General features: G+C 43.6%; 1 protein-coding gene across 2 annotated transcripts; it reads left to right on the top strand.

Annotated features, from left to right (window-relative positions):
* Positions 1-8,942: 8,942 nt before the first annotated feature.
* LOC135378725 (uncharacterized) lies at positions 8,943-18,435 on the top strand. 2 transcript variants are annotated; one of them, XR_010418558.1, is made up of 3 exons: positions 8,943-8,990; positions 12,264-12,388; positions 12,436-12,555. XR_010418558.1 is itself a non-coding variant. In XM_064611813.1 (3 exons), the coding sequence occupies exon 3, from the start codon at positions 13,656-13,658 to the stop codon at positions 15,861-15,863; it is 2,208 nt and encodes a 735-aa protein (XP_064467883.1). In that variant the 5' UTR covers positions 8,943-8,990; positions 12,264-12,388; positions 13,622-13,655; the 3' UTR covers positions 15,864-18,435. The 2 variants fall into 2 exon arrangements, 1 of the variants encoding a protein (XP_064467883.1); XM_064611813.1 differs by lacking the exon at positions 12,436-12,555 and adding an exon at positions 13,622-18,435.
* Positions 18,436-18,945: the final 510 nt, after the last annotated feature.

The raw sequence follows: 18,945 nt of genomic DNA, 5'->3' as shown, positions 1-18,945 counted from the left end.
TTCACTCGACTGATATTCTATGAGTTGTGAAGTTACTGCCTGAAATAATTATCGTCTTGTATTTGTTTCAATTGTTCACTCGATTGACGTAAGTAAAAATAATCTCTAAGATGGGAATGCCTCATACCTCTGAGTTGCATTTCACATTTGATAATTCTGTGTGGTTCATCTATATAGAACTTTCTGTTGCAAGATATTACAAAAATTGATGTAATTAAATTTGTTTCTCGTTTTTGATTGGGTATTGTTGCTGCCATTTAATAATTTGGACTTTCTCTACATGGTCAATAACAATATCGCATCTGTACAAACTTAGTCGACTTGTCAACCACTTTGACGAATGATTTCCGCTTCAAGGAAAGGATATGAAAAGATAGTGATCCCCGCCAATAATATCGGCATATTTGCGCTGCACAGTAAAATATATCGCCCTTGAACTATCTTATCTGACCTCTAGAGCGCCCTGTTTGCTGGACGAAGGAATATAGCCCCAACCGTTTGAGTGATAAAGCATGGGAGTTGCTTCGTTTTGGTCATATAGATAGATACATAAAGTCTCCCGGCTTTGAGGAGAAGAGTGAAAACCGAGATGAAAACAGTGCATATTTTCTATGTCTTGAATACCTCCATCAAGGTTCGTAGTGTTTGTTAGAATGAAAATTGTATATTGTTCGATTTTGTGATGGTTCAATGATAGATTATTTTCCTCTGTTGTTGTTTACGTGTCGCCGCTTAGAGTGTTCCTCTGTTCTTCAGCGTTAAGTCTGTGCTAAATTTGTAATATTTCTCCGTTTGATAGATTGAATAGCGATTATTTCTCTATCTGTTGGTTGGTGCGCAGGTTTGGCTGTCTATTCATTGTAGCTATTGATTGTGTTGTTTCTCGTTATTTCCTTACGTCTATGCTGTTCACTTAATAAGCAATTAATTAATTAAAAGTTGTGTAATGTTGGAATATGAATCTTAGATTCCCTATTGCGCTCGAAATGTTATGACAGATATTCACGCTATTGGAATGATGGTTCTCACGTATAGGAATATTAGACTTTTTATAATACATCTTGTAATTTGATTGTAATCATATTGATGAAGAATATCTTCTTGGTAGTGGTATGATTTTATTTCCTGTTGTGTTCTTGTCCAGATCATCAGAGCTGGTTGTTGGCTAGGAGCGTGCTATGTGGTGAAGTTCATTTTTAACATATCTATTTTCTGTGTTGGATTCATAAAACAAAGTAAAGTTTGTAGTGTCTCTTAGAATGAAAATTGTATAGTGTTCGATTAGATTATATCACGAGGATGATTTTATGATACTTAAAATGACAGATTATTCTCCTCTGTTGTTTTGATTAAGAATAACTTCTTTGTAGTGGTATAGATTTTATTTCCTCCTGTGTTCGTGTCGTTCGTGTCCCATGGTCTTCCAGGGTCTCTGCTGTTCATAGTTAATTACATACAACTATCAGAATTTCCCGCTATTGCACTGAGGGTTCTCACGTATAGCAATATTAGACTTTTTATAATAAAACTTGTAATTTTGTTTGTAATCATATTGATTAAGAATATTTTCTTTCATTAAATGCGGTGACCGTTTCTCGTTTTGATATGGTATTGTGTAGCTATTATTTCTCTGCATGTTGGAGGATATGTCGGTTGGATTCTATGTTAATGCTATGTGTTGATCGTGTTGACTCGAATTATTTCCTTTCGTCTGCGCTATTCACTTCATAAGAAACTGATTAATGAACTGTGTGTCATGTTGGAATATTAAACTTAGCTTTCATATTGTGCTCGAAATTACTTACATCTATCAGGTTCTCACGTCTCAGACTTTTTATAATAAAATTTGTAATTTTGATTGTAATCGTATTGATTAAGACTATCTTCTTTGATTAAATGTGTTACTGCATTTTAATCCTGATTCATTGAAAACTTGTGTGTATGACTACAGTTAATAAAAAATATTGTGTTTAATCTGTGATAACTATTCAATGCTATTCCAGTCAACACACATTGTTGGTAGAATGCAGAATTAACGTTGAATATTGCTGAACAATGTAGAACGCAAAATGCGAACATTGCTTCCGCGCTGATTTTACGTAGTCAATTCAGCATGTCAAATCTTTTACGTGAATTAACGTAGATTTATTGCACACAAATTAACAGTAGATTGTGATACGTGAAAACAGCGTCGATAACTGTAATGGAAAGTCACAGAAGGACAGACGTCGAATATACAACGTTGCTTTTGCCAAAAATTTGGCTAATGGCTTCAGCAAAAAGTAGGCTCAAACAATGGATCTGCCGCGCAGGCCATTCACCAGCGCTTTACCAAGGTTGCTTTTGCGTGATTCTGCTACTTTTAACATTACAAAAGATGGTACAAAGAAAATATCAACATGGTAGTAATTGCATACGTCGGAAACCTACAGCTGATGAAAAACCAGTAAGTGCTCACCCAGTAATCCAGACACGGGTATTTTATCAAATTCAGAGCATCTTGAAAACCCTACCTATAATCAAATTCCATTCATTTCAAAGAAAAATAAAAGTTTGGGCATTTGAGCCCCCTTTTCTCCGCCATCCGCCTTCATCCCATCTTCATAACTCTGCCCCCCTGCAGTCTGACACCCCCACAACACCGTACCACCACCATGGCAAGGGGATGAAACTCGGGAGTTCACTTGCGGACTAAAGTGAGGCGCTGCGAGCTTTTTGCGTCATGAAACGTCATGAAACGTCAGAATTTTCACGTCGAAGCGGGAGCTCTTAACCGTCACGGGCCCATTGGCTCCTGAGGCTGCTCCCACGGTATGCGAGCGCTCATTGGTTGGTTTGAAATTATGAACTTTCCTTGGCGCGCTCAAGCCGGCGACACCAAGGGGATGAAACTCGCGAGTTCCTTTGCGGACTAAAGTGAGGCGCTGCGAGCCTTTCGCGTCATCAAACGTCATAAAAGGTCAAAATTTTTACGTCGAAGCGCGAGTTCTCTACCGAGAGCATCCCATTGGCTCCTGCGGCCGCTCCCCCGGTATGCGAGCGCTCATTGGTCGGTTTGAAATTATAACCTTTTCGTGGCGCGCGTAAGCCGGCCACTTTTATCGCCGTGTCTGGGGTGCCGGAGCAGCTCGCCTTAAAGTTTCGAAATTTGGTGCAGCAGGGACGCACGCAAAGCATCTTTGCCGGCACCGCTTTGGATGGTTTTTAGTGCCCGTCGATACCGACTCTGAAAATCTCGAATCCTCTTGGATACTTCTGCAAGTAAATTCAGTGATAGATAAGTGGAAGGCAGGACTGCTTCGCTTGCTTGGTGCGACAACGATTCAAGAAGGATCAATGCTGTGTTTTTCCACTCGATGGCAGGTAAGTCAGTTCCTATTCCATTCTGCCGCTTAGCGTAGCACAGCATAGCATCACACCTGTGGCATATACGCAACATTTCGGCCGGTAGAATTTTTAGTTTTCACGTTTTCTGATCCCTGCTCTGGTCTTTCTTGCTCAGGTATCAGCTAGGTACTGCTCAACTCATATCTGCTTCAGAAAAGCATCTGCATGGATGCAGTAGAATGGATAAGCCACTCTGAGTGGTTGGAACATCATCTTTCGGCTTAGCAGCTGCACAGGTTCTTTTGTGACGGGTCAGCCTTGACATGTGACATTACAGAAGCAGCAAAGGGATATGGACATGTTTCCTGTCATGCTGGATTTGTGAATGTGTGTGGCTGTGCAGTGAATTTACTGATCTACTGTGAAATCTTCGACGTGAGACATCAGCTAACAGTGAATGCGAAGTTGCTTCGGCATATTACTCGAATTTCAGAAACAATCTTCATGTCAAGTTCGTGTTTGGCGCAGATACAGAAGACTGCATATGTGGGATTTGGAATCACCAATCCCGAAAAATAAAGTACCTTGTGCAACAGAAAGAGCCAACGCTTCCGCGTTTTATTTATTTGACTGGATGCGAACGAAAATCCAGAACCGCCCAAGCGGGGGAGAGAACAGAGGGGAAAGAGAAAAAGAAGTCTCGGCAGCGTCGCTTTACGTCACCCGTCACCCAGGGAGACAAAATAAAACAAAGCAAAAAACTACTCTACCGAGGCCCAACTATTGGCCCGACGTCAGAGGTCACGTGAGTTTTTCCCAACCATAGAAATATACTACACGTTCATTCCCCTGGCGACACACTGTCGGCGGTGCCGGTGCAATTCGCAGCAAAGTTTCGGAATATGTTGGGTGCAGCAGGGACTTAAGCAAACCATCTATGCCTGTACCGCTTTGGATGGTTTTTAGTGTCCTAACATGTTGTCGATACCGACTCTCAAAAGCTCGGTGCCTCATGGATACTTCTGCAAGTCAATTCAGTGATATATAAGAGGAAGGCAGGTCTGCTTCGCATTGCTTGGTGCGACAACGATCCAAGAAGGACGAATACTGTGTTTTTCCGCTACCCACTCGATGACAGGTAAGTCAGTTCCTATTCCATTCTGCCGCTTAGCATAGCATAGCGCCACACCTGTGGCATATACGCAGCAGTTTGACAGGTAGAATTTTTGGTTTTCAGGTTTCTTATCTCTATCTTTCTTGTTCAGGTATAAGCACTCAACCCATATCAGCTTCAGAATAGCATCTGCATGGATACACCACATGGATAAGCCACTCAAAGTGGCTGGAGGATCATCTTTCGGCATAGCAGCTGCACAAGTTACTTTGTGGCGGGTCAACCAGGCGCCTACACAAGCAGCAAAGGGATATGGACATGTTCTCTGTCATGCCGGATCTGTGAATGTGTGTGCCTGCGCGGCCAATATACCGTTGTTCTACTGTGAAATCTTCCAAGTGAGACATCAGCTATCAGTGAATGCAAAGTTGCTGCGGCATATCATTCGAACTTCAGAAACAATGTCCATATCATGTTCGTGTTTTGCACAGCTGCAGCAGATTGCAGTTTGTGATTTGGAAATATCTATCTCGAAAAATAAAGCAGTTTGTGTAACAGAAACAGCCAACACCTGCCGCATTTTGTTATTTATTTCACTCGACGCGAACGGAAATCCACAACCACCCAGAACCGCCAAAGCGGGGGAGAGGGTAGAGAACAGATGAGAGAGGGAAAGGGGAAAGTACCCCCAGGTCTCACTCAGGCACTCACAGGTCACCCAGGGAGACAGAAAAAAGCAAAGCAAAAAAGCTACTCAACCGTCGTCCAACGATTGGCCCAACGCTAGAGGTCATGTGAGTTTTTCCCGACAATAAAAATATACTACACGTTCATCCCCCTGGCCGGGCGGGCCTGGCCAGCCGGTCACAGGAGAAATCTGCGCAGAAGGTGTATTTTTTCGTCAGGCGCAGAAGAGAGAATAACGTGACGCCCTAGCCCGTTGCGCCGTTACAGCGGCTAATTTCAAACTGTTCGAAACGCAGCTGGAGGATGGAGCTGACGAACATGACGGGCGTCTCGATGTCTTGGAGGGGTGCGGTAATTTCCAGCGCGAACAGCTAAAGCATAGGTTGAGTGAGTATCCCTTGTAGGTAACGGATGCACCACATGCGGCCACAGTCTATACAGGTAAACGGCCGTTTGAGACTCTATTGTTCTTCCAGTCGATTCAGCCCACCGAGTTCATGAAAATGAAAACGATCCTGGATATGCTTGTAGGCACATTAGCGTGCGTGTGCTACTTTTAATTTGTGGTCGATTCACTGTAGTTTTCATCTTACATGTTGTTTTAGGACTCGGAAAGTGTCTCTTTGAGCATGCTTGGAATCATTTACCGTCTAATGCGCTACAGGTAAGAATGCTGCGTAAATCGTAAAATTCTCTAACGTTGAAATGTCTGTATCATGTCTGTGTCGTTTTTCTCAGTGTGCTTTGACGGCGGAACTTCTACTTAGCCGGTGGCGATATTGTGATCGTGATCTATATAAACGGACGCTGTGTGATTTGCAAACATAAATTACCACAAAGTGGTCATGACACAGGCATGAGCAGCTCATCAGTTGGCACTTCACGATTTTTTAAAGATGCAACATCCAAGTGCCTTTGTGTACAGATAAGTAGAGGTCCCAGCACAACCACAAGCCAATAGTGCAGAAGACACGAGGGCTAGAGCAAATTCAAGTCAACGCCTATGCCTTATGTGCTTTAGGTAATAAAGTAATTCTATTCCCCACTTTCCTGCGAAATTACTTTTATACCAGACTTGGGATGTCTAAATGGACATTCAAAGTGTTAAGGGGATATACTAAAACAAATGTAAAATTGCGTACACTGAACATGTAATTTTTATCGTCATAGCAGCGTTGGAAAAACGTAGTAAAGCGCTGTTTATCTTACGCTCTCATGTCGTACAGTCTGCTACGTTGTATTCACATATAAACTGCATTTCATATGCGTTAAATTTACGTTGATTGGCACTTGTTAAGTTAACGTGTTTTCGAGCGGACATTTGACATCGTGATTTCACGTTTGCGTTCATCGTCGATTCAACATTCATTTTGTTGATGTCCAACGTTCTTTCTACGTCGAATTTACAATAGTGTGTTGAGCGCGGGGTGGAAAAGAAGGAAAAGGGATTTTCTACAGTTTTTTTTTTAATAGTACCATATTGAAAACGTATCGCAAATTGCGGCCAACCTTACTCGGCTGGGCAGAAGTGAGTAGAGCGATGTATGCGTGAAGGCAGCATCGGTGGTGCCTCAGGTGAGGATTATTGCGTTGAACTAATATCTTTTTATTCCACAAAATCAGGCCGTGCCTTCCATTATTTTGTTTAATTTCATCCATTACATTCGCCTTTCAAGTGAAAAAATGTTCCTTTACAACTGCTCCTGTGCTGACTTCAGATATGAGCAACCAAAGTGAACTGCTCTTTCTTAACATCTGATCCATGACCACCGTTATCTCGCCCCATAGCCAACAACCGAGACCAGGGCAGCTCGAGTTTCGAGCTCTTCATTGCAACCATTTCCAACGTTTTTTCTACGTCGAATTTACAATAGTGTGTTGACTGGGATTGTATCGTACCTGTAATAAGTATATTCTTTGTTACATGTATTGTATTCTGTTTCTTCTGCTTCAGGTTTTATGGCTGGATTTTTCTCCTCCACACAGAGTCACAGCATAATTCCTTGCACTATTGACTTTAATAAATATATTTTCACTTGTACGTTTGTGTATGGCTATCCTTTGCATGTCTATACTTGCATGTTAAGCGCCCACTACGCACTTGTTGTTACGGGGAAAAAAAATTCTGAGGGGAGTCAGCCCAGGTGAAAAAATGACGAAAGAAGGCGGTCCAGGCTGAAAAATACGTTACTATAAGCGCACGCGCGGCCCTCCCCCCGCCGGTAAGCGCACGGACAACCCTCCGCACACGCCGCGCGCGGGAAAAAATACGCGCAGGACTCAGGGCAGGGCCCAGGGGTCCAGGTTGCTAAGTCATCTCCCCTAGAGTTCGGCCAGACTACATACTACTCCGAAATTCTCTAATTAAAGAGTTCATGAATGAATTTCAGGTAATTAGTCACCTTGTAGTTAGATACTCCCTTCCAGAGGATGTTCGCCTGGCCGTAGAACCAAACTGCAAAAACAACATCGATGTTGCTCTCATATCAGTTTTAATGAAAAAAAAAATTGTAAAGACTAAAGAACACGCTATATAATACAATACTTTTTCTTTCACATGATAACACCGCAAAGCGCTCGATTATAATAAAGGAATGACGCGTATTTTTTTTTAATTCCGTGTTAGCGCCGCGAAGCAACTGTGGCTATGAGCGGCGTATAGACGTGGACAGATGGAGAGAGGAGAGCAAGAATGAGTGGGAGACAGGGGGGTTAGTATGCGAAGTCGGCCCAGGACGCATACTAATCCCCCTGTCCCCAACTCCTTCCTGCTGTCCTCTCTCCGTCTGTCCACATCTGTACGCCGCTCATAGCCACAGTTGCATCGCGGCGCTAACACGCAATAAAAAAAAACACGTATTGCTTGAAAGTGTAAAATAAGTCACAACGTTATAGCATATAGCCAGCAATGACACGAAAGTGTAACCGATGAATATCACGGTGACAAAAACGTCCGACAAGGTCACACGGCGGAAGCACGTGAAAAGAGCATGGTGCATCTTATCTCTCGTGGAAAATACTTTTGCGACTAGCTGTTGCCGGGGTGAAGGGGATAGATAAAATGCAGAAGGGGCGAGGAGACAATATGTGCCTTTATATAGAGTTCCCTGGTGATAATTCATTCTCAGTGCTGGGCGACTGGTAGTGAGAGAGGTCTGAGGTGAGTTCAGTCATTTTATATTTCGTTGAGCTGTTTTTTTCTTCGCTGTATCAGTGTTATAAAGACTGGGCCGAATAGTTTCTTATCGCGAGAGCATTACTCTTCACGTCACTGTTTCCGAAGCTGTGGAAGTGACCCAACAAGTGTACTCCGTTTAAAGTTACTCGACTATAAAAGTATTTAAGTTCGGGAGAACCTAGTATTTTTTGCCGACGACCAAACTATGGTGAAATTCCCGAGTTCCTAAACTTTCCACGAATAAGAAATATAATAAAACAAACAGTAAGAATTTGAAACGAATGAGTCGCACGAAGTCGAACAGACACCCAGAGTCCTATTTATTGGTAGCACTAATACACACACTGTACACTTTGATAACCTTTACACTATTATAGGCACCCATTTCCACCATTTTTTTTTCTTCAAAGTTTACTAACACATCGCGGAAAAATGACGTCCACGAAATTCTTGAAAACTGACTGTGTTCACAGTAATTATGGTTAGCCGCCGTTTCAGTCTGTGGATGGAATGCGAAAAGTGTGCGATCGAATGCATACCGATGTTATGAGGCTAAAAATATGTATATATATATATTTTTTTTTCAGTCTCATTCCGCAGAAGACAAGTAGAAGCCATGACGCCCCCCCCCCCCCCGTGTGATACTCCTCTCTTTCCTCCTCCCAAGAGCATGGGCAAACACAGGTAGGCTCTTAAACGGATATGTTTGATGCCATCGACTGATTTTAGACTGAATATATATGAATATATATACATTTTCGAAACTTCATTCATAGTTTTTTTTAGATTTAGAAGAAAAGTAACTGGCGTGCACACATCCGGTGCCGTACAATACGTGCATCACGTAATGATCTATATACGTGCAAATGTCACAACGCCTTTCTCTATTCTGTACATAGAAAAGCATTGACAATATTAGAGAGTTTTAACAAAACAGTTTCCTCTGTGCTTTAGTAACGATCCCGCGGCGGACGGATAGGGATAAATTTAGCCGTGCTTCTGCACGTTCTACGATTTCATTGGTGTCCGATCTCTGAATATGGATTTCGAGATATGCGCGCGATAATGCACGGTATCGTCTGCTACTGAATGAAGCTGTATGAGAAGTAATATTTTAAATTTCTAAAGGATATGCGATATATTTTATTTATTTAATATTTGAAGGAGTAAATTAGGAAGTGGACACGTCAGGAAAAAGTGAACATATAGCAGCTTTTAAACTTCATACAGCAGGAAATCTCACAAACAAAAGGCAGAAAACAAAAGCAAAATCATGTCTGATCCCTTCACTTGACCGTAGAGGAAAATGGCCTTGTGCCTGCATTGTCCTAGGCGAGATAGTATGGGTGCTGATGTCTGGATCAGACAACCAGATTGACCAAGGTTAGGTTATGGTATCAGGCACATTTCGAGGGGCAGACGCAAAGGGAACACCCTGTCACCAAACAGGTGGTCCTGCTGCGTCGCAGATCCGTAGCTCTATCTCTAGCCTACAAGGTATCCGCTGCCAACAGTTGCGATTCTGAAATTTCAAGGACAAAAGGTTTTCTTTTGCTCTTTAAAAACCCAGTAAAAGTACCAGTTCAAAAATCAAACCCATGTCCGATACGCCAGTGCGCAAGCTGTAGTTAGTGAGCCAAAGTCGGCGACGCAGAAAATATGAACTTAGACCAAGTGTAGAACAGAATGTACACCGAACGTTACGAGTGGGTTATCAACAAAATGTCGTGTCCTCCGCTGGCAAAAGTGTGCTAAAAGCAGCCTATAAGAGTTCAGGAACAAGGTCAGTGCAAATTTATACAATGTGAGCTCATTGAAACACAAATACAAAACGACGTACTCGCGTCGCATAAACCGCGCTCGTCAGAATGACAGCTGTTTTAGAATGACCGTTATCCAGAGTCCCGTAAAACTTCTCTAGATAGAACCACAAATACATCTACAATGCACATTTTCCGCATTGGCGTCGTATCCTAGGGGCTTCCAAGCGGAACCAACATCGGCGCGTGCAAAAAACAAACCAACGTGGGTAGCAAAAGGACCAAGACCGGTCTTGGAGTGGAGTCGCCGAGCTAGCGCGGTGTTCCCACTGGTACCCCCAGTGGGAACACTGGTGGTGTTCCCACTGCTATGCCCTTGGTCCCAGTTCTGGTCCCCATAGGTTCACTGGCTCTAGGGAGGAGCGGAGAGGGGAATACAGGAACCCTACCCGTCGCCCCTATCCAGTGCCATGTATTGAACACGGAGATCACTTTTTCTCCGGCGCAACCATTGTCATCAGCGCAGGAGCTCACACGCATAAGCGGTCGTGAAAAAGAACAATTTGTTGCACACGCGGCTTTACTTCTAGTGTTCTCAGAATGGGAAGGAATCCCAAACACAACGAGTGAGCAATTTATGGCACACGGAGTGTGACTACAAAAAAGACTATGAAGTATTAGCTAGTCTTGAAAACGTATTTTTGATATGAATACAGCTGCAGCTAACAGCCTTGGTAGAGAAAGGTATGCTTGATGAACAACACACAGACACAGACACACACACACACACACACACAAAGAAAGCATCACTAGAACTAGCTCACCTTGAGCGCTTACTTTTTGCGGCAATTAGAAATACTAGAGATGGGACGAATCGAGAATTTTCCAAATCCGAATCCAAAGAAGGTTCTAGATATCCACGAATCTCATGGATCACGAATCTTTCGAATCCTTTTTTCAAAAAGAGTGAAAGAGCCAGGTCAAGAAACACTTCTACTGAAAAATGTTTTGAAGTAGAGTTTGGTATCTTGGTTTAATGAAAATCATAGTTCACTTTCAGGGTAAAACATACTCATATACTTCTTTATAATGTAATTCATTTAACTTCTTCTTGGTCGACTACAGTAAATACAGAAAATATCGAATCTAAATTCTTTCCATAAAACTACGAAACAATCAATAGCAAAACCATGTTACTTTTCAACTTGTAATGTAAGATTCCTGCCTGAACTCTTTCACTGCAGAGCATTGTAAAGAAACAAACAAGAAAACACAGCTGAAAGTGTTAAATTAATGCATATTGTTTTCCAAAACACCAGCATTCTCACCCGCTCGGGGTCTAGCCCACAGCTTTTTTTATCAGCTATAACACCTGATGTGCTCAAGAGTCATTCTAACATTACTCTCTGTGGGGGGGGGGGGGGGGGGGGTGATCAGGAACTTTTTAGGCCAATCAGGCTTTCGGCGGACTCCGGAGGCGCCAATTTTCAAATGAAACAAACAAACGTGGTTGGTGGATTCGAAAGATTCGCTTCGCCTTTTTCAGCACTGGGATTCAGATCCCCAAATCTGGAATCCTTGCGTAGGATTCGAGGATTCGCGTATTCGGTTGGCCCGTCTCTAATAAATATGATGAAAGCTAAAATTTGGAAATCCCAATTTTTTTTTCATACCACATGAGTTCACCTAGAAGATAACAGAAGGATCCTAGATGAAATGTCGTTGCAATGTGGCACACAGACGGGACGAAGGGCGGTTAACACAAAGAGACAAACGTATCTGCAACCGCGTTTTAACCTCCTTTCGTCCCGTCTGAGTGCTGCATTCTAGCGACATGAACTATCACCAACTCCCACTCTTCCTCCCTTTGATCCTAGATGAAATCCGAGATAAGAAGGTTATCCCAGAAGGATAACATCCGATGACACTTGACGGATTGTCCGCATAGTGCCTGCAGGACGTTCCGAGGACATTCAGGACATTCTGGGAAGATAAGGACATGATAACACTTTGAGGGCATCCTAAGGACTCTATGAGTCCTTAGAGAGATGAAGTGTTACGCAAATCTCGTGACAGTCTGTCATGAAGTTGGTCCGGGGCGTAGATCATTCTGAGGGCAGGCATAACACCTAAACATATATCAAGAGAAAGGTAGAGATGGAAATATAACCGTACATGTAAATGTTGACTGTTACAGGAGACGGAGCGCACTTGACCATCACGATTCACGTGGATACCATTGTGAATGTCGTCGTAGCTTCCGTTGCTTCAATCATCATTCTTGGCTTCCTGCTCCTTTGCTACAGCAGGAAGAGAACAGTGGTATGTAACAGCCACTGTAACAATGCGTCGTTAATCAATGATTTTAGCTCGCCCCCTCTCTCTCGCAAAATTACTTGGTCCCTGGACACATCCAGCCCACCAGCGCCATGCCCTGAAAGCTCTCTTCATCTTTCTGGATACCATAAAACTTCGATCCTCATTGTGAAGGGGTTCGTTATTTCATTCCCCGCATGACCACCAGCAATGGGGTAGAGTATGGCCCCTGACGATGAAACTCCCCATTCATCATCTTGTAATGAAGTTGTTGTTTAGCTAATTAATTACGAGCAAGTTCACATATATGAAGGTTAGTACGGAATTTTTTAGCAGATTTTAGTACATTTACACGCGATTGTTTTGACCTATTCAGGGAGCATCGTTAAAGAACTCACAATTGCCTGCATACTTCACTTGGTCAACTATATGGAATATTAGGCAAGGTCACTTGTGCATATCATAGTTCGCATGCAGTGGTTTCTAGCCACGTCTTAAGAACATACAAACTTCAGTTCGTATGTTCTTAAGACGTGGCTCTCTGTACAGAGGAGAGCAACTATGTTAAAATATATGTTCACTGCCATTACACAGCTGGAACGGTAAAAATTAGTATGTACGGCACTTCGATAGCAGTTCAAGTGCCATAAGCAAGGTGAACTAGCATTGTGAAAAACTACACTTTTAAAAATGAACTTCACTGCATGGCGCGCTCCTAGCCAACCATCGTCTCAAATGATATCATTATCTGCCCTGATTTGTGTAAAACTAGAGGCGTACGTCATTTTTGTGACCCTTATGCTTTGCATAATTGTCACAGACAAGGCGTACGCCTCGCGTTTTCAACAAATCAGGGCAGATAACGATATCATTGGAGATGATGGTCGGCTTGGAAAGCTCTATGCGGTGAAGTTCATTTGTAAGAGCGTAGCATTGTGAAAACATGCGAAAATCTTAAGACAAGTACTTGAGCAAGCAAACAAATATTGATGATCAGTACCTTTACAGCAGCCCTTTTACCCAAACAGTAAGATAGCTGGGTTGTCCTGATGGACTTTCGCCGGTTCGCCCTTCGCAGTACTGAGTCACCTACCAGTGTAGTTCGAATAACCCGAAACCTGGTTTGGACAAAAAAAAACCATTTCCATCAAAAACAGCATAACAATTTAAATGCAGTAATAATTCGAAGAAAGCAAAAGCGATTTCGGGTGTACAAACTTCTCGTTCGTTTTATTCCAGGTAGGTAGCACCAAGGCGTCTCTGAGTAAAACTGATGAGCCTCCAACTCTCCAATAATGAGCCCAAGGTCCACGAGGAGAATGAATGGGAAGACATGCTAAGAGTAATGCACAAGGCGATAGACGAAAGGAGTCATATTCAAGTGCAACAATGTCTTCGAATGCTACGACACCTCAGATTGTGGCTACACCCAGACACCGGCGAGTCAGCCATGCACAGAGCAATCAAGAGCAACTCTTTCTATATATATGGATTGCTTCTGTCGCACGAGTGTGATTTCAGAAGTAAGAAAGAATGGAAATGCTTGAAAAGTCTAAACGGGATTCAACGGTCGGAACTTCAAAGACAACGACTATTCGTGACGAAATACGGCGACTCTTATGTAAATCACCTGAAAGCTCGAACGGAAAGTCAAATGAACTCTCAAGGCTTCGGAAAGTATGTTGACAAAATGTTCAAAGCACTGGACAACATTGGGTTAGTTCGACCTATTCTGCAAGTAGCTGCCACTGCACATCATCTGAGAATCCGATTCGACTTCGACAGAGGTGACGTCCAACCCATGATGGGATGCCGTAATAGCGGCAACCTTGGAATAACAGATACTGCAAAAGATGAAGTTTTTATCGCAGCCAATCCGAAAGTATCATTCGACGCAGATCGCGACGCAGAAGTCCTGGGAACATTAGCGCACGAGCTGTGCCACTTTGCTCTTCATCTGGTGTTCAGGAACGGGGGTATACCCTACTGTTGCACTGATCTAGAGAGAAAACGTAGATACGATGACATCATTCAAGGCGTTAGGAAGAAACAAGAAGGATTAGACAAAATAGTCAAGCTGGCACTTGATTATGCCACGGAGGAGGAACTGATAGTCCGGATGCCCCACATACTTGCTCTGCGAGGCAGTCCTGGAAAAGGCGACGCCATCCTGAGGGGTCAGACACCGGAGCTCCTCGAATTCTACAATGAACTTGTTACATCAGATATGGCAAACTACATCAATAATGCATGCCCCAGCAAAGACACAGAAAACATTAAGATAGAAAACGTGAGGCTTCAAAAAGCAGATAATACGGAGAAGCTCAATGTAACCTTCACGGAACCCATGAAGCACCAGGACCTAAAGGATGTTCCCCTCCTCATTCTTACAGGTCCAGAGCTGTTGTTGCTTGAGATCCTTGTCCACGATGCGCTCAAGTCTACGGGACAGCCGTACTTATTTTTCGAAGCATCCCAGTGGGACGACACGCTGGCAGATGTCTTAACTCAAAACAAATGTAACTTCATTCTTCTAATCTGCAACGATAGCAGAAAACTACGCACCATATTTGAGCTTCTCAGTGTAGTTTCACAAGTGGTTGGCACAATCCTGCTTGTACCTCGTGGACACAAGGATTACTTTCTGGCAGAGGAACAACAGGATGCTTTTTTTGCAAACAGCTCACTCTTTCGAGTACATATGAATCGTTCCTTCGCTTATATAGACAAGGCCTGCTTCGAGAAGATTGCAGAGAAGCGTAAGGTTCTCAGTAAGTCACACATACTATTTCAGGGCGCCGACTATCGGCCACTAATTCATGAGGTGATTAGCTTGGACAACTTTGTAAACTTTATCGACGCCACTGCATTCCTAAAGTTATGCCAGTCCAAGTACATCGAAGTAGGGCCACAACTTGGCAAAGTGCCACAAGACGTGAACGATTACTACGTCAGGCGACGCTTGACCTTCGGAGTACGTGGTGAAGATTACGGCGAAGGGTACCTCTGGAAGACACAGGAGAAAGTTGTGGGTGTCTGTGGCCTCCCCGGAACGGGCAAAAGCGCCTTGGCGTCGAGGCTTTCAATAAAGATGAAAAACATTGATGTGAAGAATTGGGTATTGCATGTCTACCTTCCACGGAGAATTGGACTTGTCAATTTAGCAAATGGCGTCAGAGACTTCCAACAATTGGCCCATCTGTGCAACGTAGAAACTATAGGACCGGAGTTTAAATTGTTTGAGCATTGTGTGCAAAATGACACTCCGGTCAAGATTGTGATCATTTTTGAGGCTTTTGACGATCAAAAAAGAATGCCGCGAGTACATTCTTGCACTTCTAAAGCTCCTGAAGAAAACCAATGTTTTAAAAATGTGTATCATGAGCCGCACAGTGTTCAAGACAACGATAGGAGATGCTATCGAAGCCGAGCCTATGGAAATGGTTCCGTTTACAAAAGAGGAACTCGTCGAATTCTTTAGAAAATACTGGCGGGCACACGGACTGTGTTCTGAATCTGATGATGAGTTAGAATTAACAGCCAGGAAGACAGCTAATTCCTACACTTTATCCATGTGGAATGGCTGGACTGCCTGGGAAAATCCCCTCCTCATTCGCATGATTGCCGAATTGGAACACCGTTCACTTTTCTGCAGAGAACCAGTGCAAAGCATAGAGCCTACCCGGGAAATCCGAAGCATGTTTGAAATCTGCAAGACGTTCGCTGATTACAAGTACAATGTGTACACAAAAGGAAAGCTTCTGATGGAGTCAGACCCTCCGACTCTAGCTGCTGAATATGAGAGCAGAAAGAGGAAAAAAGAGTTTTACGGTAAGCTTGGCCTTCTGGGAGCGAGTGTCATCATTGAGGACGAACTAAGGGAGGTGCTCACAGAAGAGGAACTCAAGGAGCTGAAGTCAAAGGGAGATCTTATGAAAGACGTCGCTGATAGTGTCATTGGGCACGGCCTTGTCGATGGACTTAGCGATGGAATTCCAGGATTCATCCACAAGACGTTCGCTGAATACTTTGCCGCCCATTTTCTGTTCCGCAAGATATAGAACGTTGGCAGTGATAATCCGAGCCTGACGGCATCAGTGTCACGAATGTACGGAAAGGACGATTACAGGCAGCTTATGCTATTCCTCGATAGTTTTGCTGCGGAATCTTCACCCGTCCATTTCGCCGTAGTTGTGGCAGGGGCTTCTGCTGGAAGTTGCATCACGGAAGAAAACATGTACACCCGCGATGAATTCGATCGTATTCCACTACACTACATTGTCATTCGTGCGCACAGCTCCATGTTGAAGGTCTACCTTGTGGACGACCTGCTGAAACCGAAAGATATCTTTGGCATGACGCCCTTCATGTACGCGGACAGTCTCCGCCACTGGCATTTACTGAACAAGTTCTGTGATCGAAATATGGGAACGAGCGAAGAATGCCCGACGATTCGCGAAAACGTCATGAAGGAGAAGGAGCTCAAGAAATCTGCGTTGTACGAAGCCGTGAGACTCAACCTTTGTGCCCTGTTAGACTTTATTCTGAGCAATTTCTGCAGGAAGAGGACTGACTCTCAACTGGGCATCAATCTCCATCTTGTAGATGTTGATGCAATAAGGGATGAACACGAGCAGACTCTCCTATTCTTTGCGGAATCGTTGAATGCTCTGCAACTCCTCCTTGCTTACTGCGATAGTCGAGTCACGGACGCAGATGGCCACACAACACTCAGTTACAGACTTGATGGAAATTTATCCAGGGAGTTGCCCCACGAAAGGAAAATGAGTCGGCTAGCGATATTGAAGTTCCTTTGCATCCATCTTCATGTAGACATCCCAAACAACCGTGGAGAAACTCCTCTGCGCAAGATTGTTTCTGCACGAAAGGCGGAGTACGCAAAGGTGTTGCTTCTTCGATCACGGACGAATCGCGCGGATAGAAGGGGTGTTCCAGTATTGCGATGCGCGTATGGGACGAATCAGCCTGATATCATAAACTTGCTTCTCCCTCACGCGTCTATCTACGATCCTGGCGTTATGTCTTATCTCCCTACCCAGGGTGCGGATCTGGATCGTACACTATTAAAGTGGACACTCGTTCCTGCTAGTTCCTTGGCGGTCAGCCTTTACTACTATCCCGAAAAGCTGTGCCAAATGGTATCCAAAGCGATTAGTGAAACGTGCTCTTTTCAAGCATTACTACCTTATTTGAATTTCAGCCATGGAGGGAACCCAGTTGTGAGCCTCTTACGGTGGAACCCTCACAGAAGACTAGTTGTCCTGAAACACTTGCTTTTCCTCTTCGACGCCTCGCCCACGGACGAAGAGGGCTTCACCGCCTTGCATCGCTCTGCTAAAGTTGGCTCTGTGGATGAAATGAAATTACTGCTTCCTCATTCGAATATCCACGCTGAAGATGGAGAGGGCAGAACAGCCGCTCAAGTGCATTGTGGAAATGACTTGAATCGAGAGAACGCGGCAGAGCTGATCCGTCGTTGGACGGCGAATGAGGGATCATAAGAGAGTGTTCCAGCGAAGGAAAATTTTTATTGTGTGTCAGCAAAACCAGACAGCCATGGCTAGAAGCTTTGTACATACGAGGAAAGTTTGAGTGGAAGGGAGGGGGCCAGGAAGGACGTGCAGGAAGGAAGTGGAAGACAAGCGTTAGCATGCACCAAGGTTCTTCATAGGGAACGGTACTGATATCCGACTCTGGAAGGTCTGTCTGAAGACCCAAGGAACAAGAACATCAACAAACAAATCGTGACTATGACAATAGTTGATTCACCTCTGGAGAGCGGGAACCCAGGGGAAAATCCTCCACCACCTCCCAGTTTTCAGCATGACCTTGTAGCTTCCACCAACCAGCAAGCTGTATTCAACGTGACAAGTAGCCCTCCTCTCCTCCCCTCTCCCTCCCCTCCTTGCCCTTTTCTTTTTATTTGCAAACAAACATATAGCCCCAATGAAGGAACGTTCTCTATGTTAGAGTACACGATTTTTTTCTTGCACGTGACGCAGTTTATGAGGAATAAACGATTAAAATTCGTTCATTGTTTCCGGTGCCCATTGTTGTTCAACTTGAGGAACATTCGACCCTAGGTAAGAACTTAGATCGGTAAACACTTGGGCGATGAATGCAAATGAGTATACACAGTTCATTCGGTTGGTATTGAAAAACACTACGTATACAAAGGAATGAAGCACTCCAATTTCTTGATATATTTGTTAATTTACTTATCAACATATCAAGCACTCCGGAGCGGAATAGCCAGCACTGGAAAGGGCGTCCAACCATCCTTTTGTGCAGGTTATTTCTAGTAGCTGGCACTGTAGTAATTGCTTGCGAAGATGACCTCCAAAAATAATTATCGTATGATTCTATATCAAGTTCCAGTTTTATTATATCAGAATATTAATATAATAGAGAGTGCTATGCAAAGATGGAGGAGCCAGAGGGAAGAATTCCAGGTTAAATGCTCCTCCCAATAATTGATAACAAGGAAGGTTACATGTTTCATGTGCGATGTATTTTATAATCCAGTGTTAATATTGGTGACG

The sequence above is a fragment of the Ornithodoros turicata genome, chromosome 1 (genome assembly GCF_037126465.1).
Source record: "Ornithodoros turicata isolate Travis chromosome 1, ASM3712646v1, whole genome shotgun sequence".
In the NCBI taxonomy this organism is placed as follows: Eukaryota; Metazoa; Arthropoda; class Arachnida; order Ixodida; family Argasidae; genus Ornithodoros; species Ornithodoros turicata.
The sequence above is the reverse complement of the archived record's forward strand: the minus strand, read 5'-3'. Positions and strand labels throughout refer to the sequence as shown.

Coding starts and splice junctions, on each gene's coding strand:
- LOC135378725 (XM_064611813.1), top strand. CDS start 13,656: ATGAGCCTCCAACTCTCCAATAATGAGCCCAAGGTCCACGAGGAGAAT.